This window comes from Armigeres subalbatus, chromosome 3 (assembly GCF_024139115.2).
Source record: "Armigeres subalbatus isolate Guangzhou_Male chromosome 3, GZ_Asu_2, whole genome shotgun sequence".
NCBI lineage: Eukaryota > Metazoa > Arthropoda > Insecta > Diptera > Culicidae > Armigeres > Armigeres subalbatus.
Window position 1 is genome coordinate 421,994,629 of NC_085141.1, and position 10,663 is coordinate 422,005,291.

At 39.7% G+C, this 10,663-nt stretch overlaps 1 protein-coding gene across 1 annotated transcript; it reads right to left on the reverse strand.

Annotated features, from left to right (window-relative positions):
* Positions 1–6,600: 6,600 nt before the first annotated feature.
* LOC134224343 (uncharacterized) lies at positions 6,601–7,603 on the reverse strand. The gene is made up of 2 exons (XM_062703670.1): positions 7,017–7,603; positions 6,601–6,946 (listed from the first exon to the last, which is right to left on the reverse strand). The coding sequence occupies exons 1-2, from the start codon at positions 7,600–7,602 to the stop codon at positions 6,927–6,929; spliced, it is 606 nt and encodes a 201-aa protein (XP_062559654.1). The 5' UTR covers position 7,603; the 3' UTR covers positions 6,601–6,926.
* Positions 7,604–10,663: the final 3,060 nt, after the last annotated feature.

Here is a 10,663-nt window from a genome sequence, read left to right on the forward strand (position 1 = left end):
ATATGTTTGTTATTGTCCAAGGATGATATAGTAGCCTAAAAATTTGAACATATCGACATAAGGAGAGTGAATCCAGAACAAAATATGATCAGAACACATCGAGATAGAGAGATATCGAGATAGGGAGGTTATCGAGATGTAGAATGACCAAATGTATGTAGATTGGAGGGACCGAGGAAACCATCGACATAGGGAGAGATATCGAGATACAGAACATCGAGATGTAGAGAGTCGACTGTATTGTAAATTCTTATCTTATCTGTACTATGGTACAGTTACGGGAAAAGATATAATCAAATATTGCAAAAGACTTGAAAGTAATGTGACGAGCTAACTCAGAGGGTTTTGTTTGGCTCAGGGTAGACTAATTAACAAGTAAGGGTGAGTCACATTTTTTTAAATTTAAAGTGGACAACCATCAGGACAAAAACATTATTCATAGACTCAAGTTGATTACCAGAACACAATTCATTTTAAATATTTATTTGATAAAACACATGTCGTAGAGAGGATAAATGTTCGGAAAATTTCGTTCGAAGCAGCATGCATTTGTGACCTCTCGACTGGCGCCAGAAGTCGGCTTTAGAAAAGGCTTTGGAAATTTGATTTGACGCGATAGCGTTTCCGCCGTAGTCCAACGGCAGAAGACAGAATAGGGTCTGTTCAAATATTACGTAACGCAATAGGGGGTGGGGGGTTGTTTTATTTTTGTTACGATTTGTTACGCAAAATATGGGGGGTGGGGGTCCTTCGAGAAATTGTTACGCGTGACAATTGAGAAAAAAATATTTAAATTTTTCAAGGAATAGTTATTGTCTTCAAAATAGCATAAAATAGACAAAAAATAATAATTTATTGTATCGTGGTTTAAATTCTACCAAAAACAAGATTTTTTCAAAAAAATGTATTTGTTTCGCATTACGCATAGGGATGGGGTAGTTCTTAATTTTGTTACAGATTGTTACGAGGGGGTGGGGGTTCTTAAAAACAACGTTTTTCGCGTTACGTAATATTTGAACAGACCCATATGTGTTTTTAATGTTTGCTGGTCAAAACCGGAAACATCACTTAAATCAGCTACAGGCTTGAATAGTGAACAGAGTTTGTTAGATGCCTTGAACTACTGCGTAATCAAGTTGGGCATCATCTGCTATGGAATGTACAAATGACGTAGATCCGACTGTCGTATGGGTTCCAGTTTGAATAGCTCCTTTTGGTGTCCCATGTGGTGGGGTTGTAAAACCGAAACCCAGTACAAGACACCGGTTGTCTATTCGGCAGACAAACTGCAGAAAACTTTCCGCTCACAAAACGTACCATTTTCCATAGGATATTTAGTGATTTAATTAATAAAAAAATAGTGTGGTGTGGATGCACTCAGCCTTAGCAATGGCGTGTAATGTAAAATGGTTCGACTTTTCCACACCAGTTAGCGCGATGGTCAGGAAAAATTGTTCATTAATGACTCGTATGGGATTTCCAAGAGTGGACTATCTTGTACTTTACTTTCTTTGGTATAAGCCAGGGCACTAAATTAAAACTGTGTCCCTTTTCAATACGTTGAGGACCCATTAACCATCTTAGCTAAGCCACTCCCAGCGAATCAACAACCATCGCCTAATAATGTAAACGGAGCGGTGGGTACGAGATGTCCCCGTTCTATGACTGTGAAATCAAGTTAAGGACAATTCTCACGGAATCTATATTACTTTCCAGGATTCTTTCACGAACTGGGTGTGTATGATTAGACTAAACTAGACTATTAAAATGGGAAAGCTAAAGCGCATGAATATAGTCTGATATGATATTAAAAAAAACTTTGCCATTATCCCACAGTGCCTCCTGGAAAACCAGCCAAAAAACCTGCAATAATAGCGGTTCTCTGTCTCATCTAAATTCACCGTATCCTCACGTTCAGAAAATATTTTTATTCTTTATCCGCGAAAAGAATCAAACGGGCAAACCCTTGACCTCATTCCCCCAGCCACCAATCGATTGAAGATCTTGGCTCTGCAATACCTACGTAGACACTTGATTCCCGTCCCGGTGAAGATGCAACGCTGCAGCATCACGAAAAATTTTATAATTCTCCTCCGTTCCGTTGTCTGATGATCATTCGCTCTTTTGTGTTTTCACACAAGTTTTACCGCGACGTAGCAATTCGGTCAGATTTATGCTATTATTGTCCTTTCGCTTGTATTATTACTCACAGGAAGCGCAGGATGTTTTTTTACTGTCCTGCCCGGCCGTGGACCATTGTCGGTGTTTCCCATAGAGACCGAAAGACGCACGGCGGCCCCCAGTCAACGACACACGGGGATGCGTTCGTAGCAGGACCAGCGGGAAAGACAATTGTCAGCATTATCGTTGTCAAAAGATCATCACGGGTAGCTTCTCTTGACTTTGTGTTTTGCTTTGTTGAAATTGCGCGCCTTCCGCCCGGATGAGGCGGCAGATCCAATGATGACTCCGTGGCTGGAAGGTCAGCTCTAGCTGGCTGATTCGAGTGCCCGGAATCACACATTGTTATTAGCGAGTTTCGCTCATCGTCGTCGGCAGCGGCTTACTGAAATATTTATGGTACTATAAGGCAAAAAATACGTTCACGCAGAGTGTGTCAGATTCAATACGCGACTGGAATTTTTATTTAGTAGCGGAAGACTCTAGGGTGACTCGCTTTCGTTTAATCTAACGATTCGATGTCGTCTACATTTTCAAGTTATCAGTAACCATGATATAATACGACCATGAAGACCTGCTACATAAAAGGTAACAAAGATATGATTTTAAATGTATTTTCATGGACATATTTGGAACATGCAAATACACGCAATTCAATTGATCTTACTGTTCTTTTGAATAGAAATAAATTTAAACTGTGCATGATTGTAAAATTTAATAAATATAAATTTATTTTCGAATCAGAAAAAAAAATTTAAGCTCTTTTTAGTGGAAGGTATTCAACCGTCTAAGACGAGTTTAGTACTTTCTATTTGATTCCGCTAACATTTGTTATCTTTGCAGAGGTCGAAATACGTATCTACACAGATAACAAATCTTAGTGGAATTAAACTCGTTTTAGACGGTTGATTTTCAAATGTTATTTCGCTTTGGGATTAGCTGCAATTTTACAAGTTGTTGAATTTTCAAAACTATTTGCTGTAAAGATGTACTTAAATCGGTCGTTAAAATCGCATAAAGGTTCTCACTCGTTAAAAACTATTCAGATCAACGATAAGTTCATAAACTTTATTCTACATTCAATGCGAATTCATCAGATTTGATTTAGTTAGGAGACAACGTGCGTGCACCCTAAATATGTGGATGCTGGTTGTTGCATGATGCTAAATCGTGATGATGGCCAAGCAAATGAACGCCGAAAAAATATTCTTGCAGTGTCATTGCGAAGTGATTCATGGCCCAGAATGTAAGAAAACCATTTGCCTTCGAAGAAAGTGGGGGAGCGGAAAATTAATTTATTATGGATAGATTTCATTCCATTTTTATATCGATAAGTAGGTAGGGGAGCATCGGGATTCGACTTCGGAGAAATTTCATTTCGATAAACTGCGTCACGCCAAATCGTCTTAATTACCCGACTACCGAGAAGGGTTTCTGCGGTATTCGAGCGTCGAAGTTACTAGTAATTAAAACCGAAGCTCGAGTCTATTCCATTTAGCACAGCTCTCATCCTCCCCGACCGCCCGACCACCTCCCACGGAAAACAGGAAGACCAGATGGAAGGCTGGGTCGGTAGTCGTTCTCTCTCATTTGGGCCGCTCGTGAACGGAGGACGCCAATCGCTGCTGGCTGGCTCCGGTCGGACTAATTAACACAGCCGAGGAAAACGAAAACAGAAGAGAGTAAGTATCGACGAGCAAAAGGATTTGCCACTGTGCTTAGTCGATGCCTTGCTCTGCTGAGAATATAAACATTGTAGCCGGCCGGTGTTGCCTAATTGGTTTGGTGGTCCAGTTTGCACACTTGTCCGTAATTTACTACTACACGCATACATTGTCTAATTCATTCCTAGTTATCGAGTTGTTAGTAAGAAGGACTCTAAACATTTCCTTCTTACTGATTTTTTCAAAATGTTTTTCAAAATTTGGGTTCATTTTCATTCTTGTTCTGTTTTGAGATTAAAACATCTTTATATTTTCACTAGACACTAGAAACTCCCTATTGCTATGTAATATTTAATAAATTTTTAAATATCATCCAATTTTACCCGAAAGAAATAATATGGATAACTTATTTTCGATGCAGTCCTTATATTAGGTTTAAAAATCGATTTTCACTTTATGATTGATTGTTATTTTGCAATTATAATACAACATCCGCCCCCTGGGGCACATGTACCCCAGGTTGAGAACCGCTGCCCTACTTGGTTCACAAATCCTTCCAGATGAAACTGATACACAATCTTTCCATTTTTTGCTATATTTAGTAAAATCGTTCCTTTCCGGAAAAAAACTAGGCTCACAGGGAGTGATGCCTTTTGACAAATTGTAGTTTGCTGCACCAAATGACAAGCTACAGGTACCAGCATCGTGTTTCGTACATGAAACTTGGTGTCCCTTGTTCCTATTATGGACCCTTGGTGTGCTAGTAATGGACCCTTTATCATATTTAGGTTTACAAACCAGTTAATATAACGAAATTCCTGCTTCCCTGTTCATAACAAATGCATGGAACTGCTGTCCTGTTAAATGAAGCAACTCCTTCCGACGGAAGTTTGCAGAATATAGTCGATTCCAGCGTTTAATTTGGGGATTTGTTCAGGGGGTCCATTATACGCACGGGGTCCATTACTAACACTTGTAATTGTTCGAATGTTTTAGCTAGTTTTATGTACGAAACACGATGGATTTCGTAAGGGTCTTTACAAAAGATTACCCACGCGATACTAATTTTGAATTTTCTGACAGTTACTTGATGATTTTTGCTCTAAAATCTATGAACATCGGACTGTGTACGATTTTCACTGTGAGGGGAAATGAATGTTCTTAATGGCTATGAATAGGAGAGGAATGTTCTTAATGGCTATCAGTGTTTATTACGGATTTAGCTTCTTTTCTTGGATTTGTATTTTTTATATGACAGATTCTGTCAAAAAGTGCCTAAAAATAACCGAGTCGATTTTTTCCTGGACCGAATAAGTACGATAGCGTTTTCAGCCACTAATCAGCCCAAAATTCATAGTTGAAGTTTATTGTTTCAACTATATTTTTGCTTGATCCGACTTGGTCAGAAGCGATTCCGTGCATCGATCAACCGATTTCATTTAGACATAGTTGAAAAAGTATTACTGTACTATTCCCTGACCTCGACCAAACCGCAAGTCTTTCGGTTACCCAAAACTAACATTTTGTATGAGAATTAAGAAATGTATTATTAAACATTATTTCTTCTCCGTAACGCTTCACGGCAAATGAGCCTCCCAAATAAACGATAGAATTAAAAAAAAAAACATGCAAAGTATTGTATACAGGCTCCGCCAAAGCGACCGTGTGCCGCTCAAAGTGCACAAGCCCAAGCTCTGGTGTTAGGTGGGACGCTAAACAGACCTGAAACGACGGCCTTTCGACGAGACAGGAGGTTTGCGCAGGCCCAATGTCAAAAAACCTTGTGTTAAAATTCAAAAGCTGTGGAAATTTTAAAATTTATGGGCATAATATTCATTTTCCGTGTAGACGAGCTCGGTGGTCTAGTGGCTACCGCTTCTGCCTTATAAGCAGGAGGTCGTGGGTTCAATTCCAGACTCGTCCCTTTCCTACTTTGTATTTCTATCTTAGTTCTATCTGTGTTTCACGTTCTACCAGAACGATTCCTACTGTTAAACCTTCAACACTAACAATCCAAAAAAAACCTCCCGTGGCACCTATGAGAGGTCGTAGAGTTCTCTGCATCTTTCTTAAGTAGGTGTTCAACTAACCATCCTTCCCCTTCCTCAGCATTCGCAAGGACGTGGCCAGGACAGATCTCGACAATTGGAGAGTGCATTGCTTCCATCTAAGAGATAGTGTTGCTACTCTCATACAATAGTCTTGGCTTGTACCACCTACGAATTTGTGCGAAATGCGGACAAAAACATGAAGGAACAGACAATTACGCATTTTCAATATTAAAAAAAAAGTGGAATTTTTAAATTCCAATCATTGAAATCAAAAACTATTCCAATTCTGAAAAATTGAAAATAAAAACCCAAATTGATCCACCTAGCGGTGACGATGCCTTTCTCGATTAAATCAAGATATACTGAAGGTGGTAACTTCGTTTTTTTCCAATTCCTATCTATCAAAAATGTTGACAATTTTGTTTTTTTTTTGTAAAATAAGCATAATACATTATGTTATAATCAAGTTATGACAATCGCGAAATTTTCTATCATCCATTTTTGTCAGAGAAATTATCAGAAAAATTAATTAAGCCCGCCATATGTTCCTTGAACCTTATATCTAATGATCTTTTTGTTTGGCCTTCATAGATTTTTTCACATTGGGAACAACTTATCTTATAAACGCCTGCCTTATTCAACATTTCTACTTTATCCTTCGTTGAACCCAATAGAGACTTGAGTTGGTTGCTACTACTGGAGAATACTAGATCGATGCCGAATTTCCTTAGTCGAGGGCGTAGCTGGTTGGTGATGTGTTTATCATATGGGACCGAAACTCTTTTCAGCGGCTCCTCTATCGGTGTCAGCGTTGTATGTCCATTTCGTCGTAGGGTCCTTTCCTTCTTGTTGATGATCGCTCGTATAGTCCTCTCCTGGTATCCGTTGATCTTCGCTGTTTCCAAGATGTATTGTAGTTCCTTCGTTTTTCCTTCTTCGCTCAGGGGTATCGTCTGCATCCTGTGGATCATGTGATGAAATGCTGCCATTTTATGTTGGTACGAATGGTTCGATGTATATGGGATGACTCTCATGGTGTTCGTGGGCTTCCTGTAGATTTCGAGGCTCAATGTTGTATTTGCTTCCCTGATGACTAGTAGATCCAAGAAAGGTAGTTTACCTTCTTTTTCCTCTTCGAAGGTAAATTTGATGTCCTTATGCACGTTGTTTATCGCTTCCAAAATCCTGGGTAGATCCTTTCGGTTGATGATGCTGAAAATTTCGTCGACGTATCTCCACCACTTCTGGGGTAGTATTCCTTGTTCTTGTAGGTTGTTCTCCAGATTCGCCATGAACAGTTCGCACAAAAACGGTGATAGCGGATTTCCCATCGGTGCTCCTTTCGTCTGTTTGTAGTAGTTGCCACGAAATGTGAAGTAGTTCTCCATCATGCATAGCCTTGCCAGATTTAGGTACATCTTCACCTTTCCTCGCCATGTTGTTTCCGTCCTTTGTGTTAGCAACCAATCCTCTAGAAGATTCAGAGCATCTTTCACTGGAACGCTAGGGAACAATGCCGCTACGTCGAATGATACCATTATGTCCTCTTCTTCGATGTGTCCTGATTCCAACAGCTTCTGGGCGAACTCCTGGGTGTTGATGACTGACCTGCTGGGGAATGGTTTCGGCATACTTTGGAACTCCTTTACCAACCATTTGGCTATGTTTTGGGTAGGGGAACCCACTGATGAAACTATCTCTCGCATCTCCTTGCTGGGTTTATGGATTTCTGGTAGTCCTTTAACCGTAGGTATGCCGGGGTTTACTGTCTTTACTCGGGCTTCTCCGATGATCGCCTTACACTCCTTTATTGTTTTGTCCGTGAGTCGTATTAATCCTGGTAGCGGATCCACTCTCAAATGTCTTTAAGGTCCTCCGTTGATTTTCGTCGTCATCTGTTCGTCGTAGTCCTCTTTATCCATTACCACTACTGCGTTTCCCTTATCGGCTTTTACGTAGTATACTGGTTTTTCCTTAAGCTCCTTTAGAATCCTCCTTTCGTCATGGTTCGTTGTCCCGTGCCGTCCTTCTTTGATGGCGTCTGCCACGATGTTCCTCGCTGTATTTTGATCCTGTTGCTCGATGTTTCGGGAAATCGCTGTCTCCATGTCCACGATGATCTGTTCCACGTCTGATTTCTGTGTGATCGCATACCCCAGTCCCTTGTTGAGGTGAGCTAGTTGTTCCTCCGTAAACTGCTGTGTCGAACGGTTCACGACGAATCCTTCTATGATCTGTACGGTGGGTTTGTCAGTACGAATTTCCTCTGCTGATTTCACTCGCAAATTGTTCAGTTTTTTCTTGTGCAGTCTCCGCTTCCGGTCTGATTCACATTCTTCTGCCCTTTTTACCTTCTTCAAAAACAGGTCGAATGATTCCGGGTTATCCTTAGCTAACTTCAAATGCATATTGTAGCACTCCAAAGTCACTCGTTCTAATTTAGCGTAATGCCTCATTATCGAGGTCTTCATGAACTCGGACTCTGCTTTCTTATTAATACTTAAATTATTATTAAATTATTATCCTACATTAATACTTAAATTATTATTCTTATTAATACTAAGATTAGATTAGGTACCTAGCGTAGTATAAATAGTGTAAGTTGCGATTGTTTTCTTCAAGTCGAGTCAAGTACGAGACACTGAAGACGACCACACAGTTGTGGTCGAAATACGTATCTCCAAAGATAACGAAAATTAACTGGTGGAATTAAATGGACAGTACTTAATTCGTCTTAGACAGAGAAATTATTTCAAGTATTGATATTTGTAACACATATTGATATAATTGCTATGACTAACTGGTCGGGTTGGTATATAACACCATGGGTCTCCAAGACTTCTATAAAAGGTTCGATTTCGGAGTGAAATGTACACAAACATTTTGAAAATTAAGCCAATAATTCTCAAGGCCGACTAGAATCTGACGTCAAATACATTTAAAGTCACTCCTGACGGAATCCAATTTTCAAAGTACTCGCGTTTTCAAGGGCACATCATTCGGAAGCAACGCACTACTGTAATTTTTGTTATTCTAGCTTTGCTGCGTCGCAGCATGCGTGAAAAATAAAAATGACAGTTGTGCGTTGTTTCCGTATCGAATGATGTGCCCTTGAAAACGCGAGTACTTTGAAAATTGGATTCCGTCAGGAGTGACCTTAAGATTATTCAATCAACGACACCCACACCCCCCTTCGCCAAGGCAACGATGCCATTTTTGAACAATTCCTAAATATAAATAGAAGACTAATATAAACCGCATACATAATACAATATGGAAATAAGGAGATGTATAAAACGAAAACTAAATTCAAATTTGCCCTTGAAATCACCCAAACTTCACCATAACTCCACACCACCCAAACCAAACAGCATGTTGAAGCATCAATGAAACCCCTCTTTTTCCCCTTCCAATGTATGACACAAAACAAACGCAAACACCACCATGGCCACGGCCAACGATGAAACTACAGAGAAATGAAACTTACAACTGTGTTGGTGCGAATGCTCCGATAAAGTATAGGGTAAGACGGTATAATATGCCCCCCCTAAGGCAACTCCTTGATAACTTTTTACTTTTCAACGCAATTTATGCAAACTTTGTGTTATTTGGTAGTCCAGGAAGTCGCAAATGCATTGCCCGTGACTGGTCATGTAAAAATATTACAGATAACACGTAATAAAGCTTTTTTGAAAAGTCGCGAAAAAATGGATTTCAACAAGTGCCTGGCCAATACGCCCCACCTTAGCCAAAGACGTTTCATAGCCCTTCATTAATATTTTATCAATCCCATAATGAAAAGGTTACAAATCCTTATGCGCTTGACATTGAAAAACCAACATTGGTCCTTTTAAGCAGGTGTGAATTACATTTCAATATTTTCCATACAATTTGGAAGCAACTGCTGCAGGCTCGCTGCGCTTGTGTCCAGTTGGTAAGGGCATATCGTCCTGCCTACACTGGGGCGTTTTGGCCAGTGAAACATGTTTTCGAAAATCGTTACATTTTTGAAGATGGAAGCAATTTTATATCATATGAACCACTGAGAAAAGTTATTTTGTTGCCCAACTTAGTGTCCCAGTGCAAGTTTTGCGGACAGTATGCCAAAGTCGCTCCAGAATGTTGAGCTAACAAACATGAAAAGTTACATCAAAACTGCAACTTTTTGTATTTTGCTATTATTTTCATTGTGTAATACAAAAGTACTTCCACATTCACATAGTATGATGGGTTTACAAATACTTATAGGTACCATCTGATTTTGACCCTTAATTAGTTATAGTTTTCTAAAAATCAAAGGGGGGCGTTTTGGCCAGCTGGGGCGCATTATACCGTCTTACCCTAATGGCAATAAACATCATCGAGTCGGCTCTAAACTTGAAAGCGCGTACGTTGTTCGTCGATTAGTTTTCGTGTTCAACACGTTCCACATTGCAAGCATTGAAAAACTTTGCTCGTTGCGTTAGCGTTATCGATATTGCCGTAGCGAGGTTTCTAACCCATCGAGCGAACGGAATTTATATTACAGCATGGTAGCTGCTCAATGCTCGTAGTCCCGATTATATGGGAAAAAATAGAAAACTGCCCAAACCATTTTCCTTGTCAGCTGCGAAAGCATTAATCAAACTTGATGAAATTAAATAGCATGTAATTAAAAGAGTGGCTCTGCGGAATGCAGGAATGCAGTACATGAAAATCGTGTGAGTTTTTGAGGTTGAAAAAGTGACCATACAGACACACAAACATACACACACACATACATACACA

Excerpts from the sequence above, each read along its gene's own strand:
- LOC134224343 (XM_062703670.1), bottom strand. The coding sequence starts at position 7,602 with ATGCGAGAGATAGTTTCATCAGTGGGTTCCCCTACCCAAAACATAGCC. Across the intron at positions 6,947-7,016 it reads CTTCGAAGAGGAAAAAGAAG|GAAGCCCACGAACACCATGA; the intron begins GTAAACTACCTT and ends CGAAATCTACAG.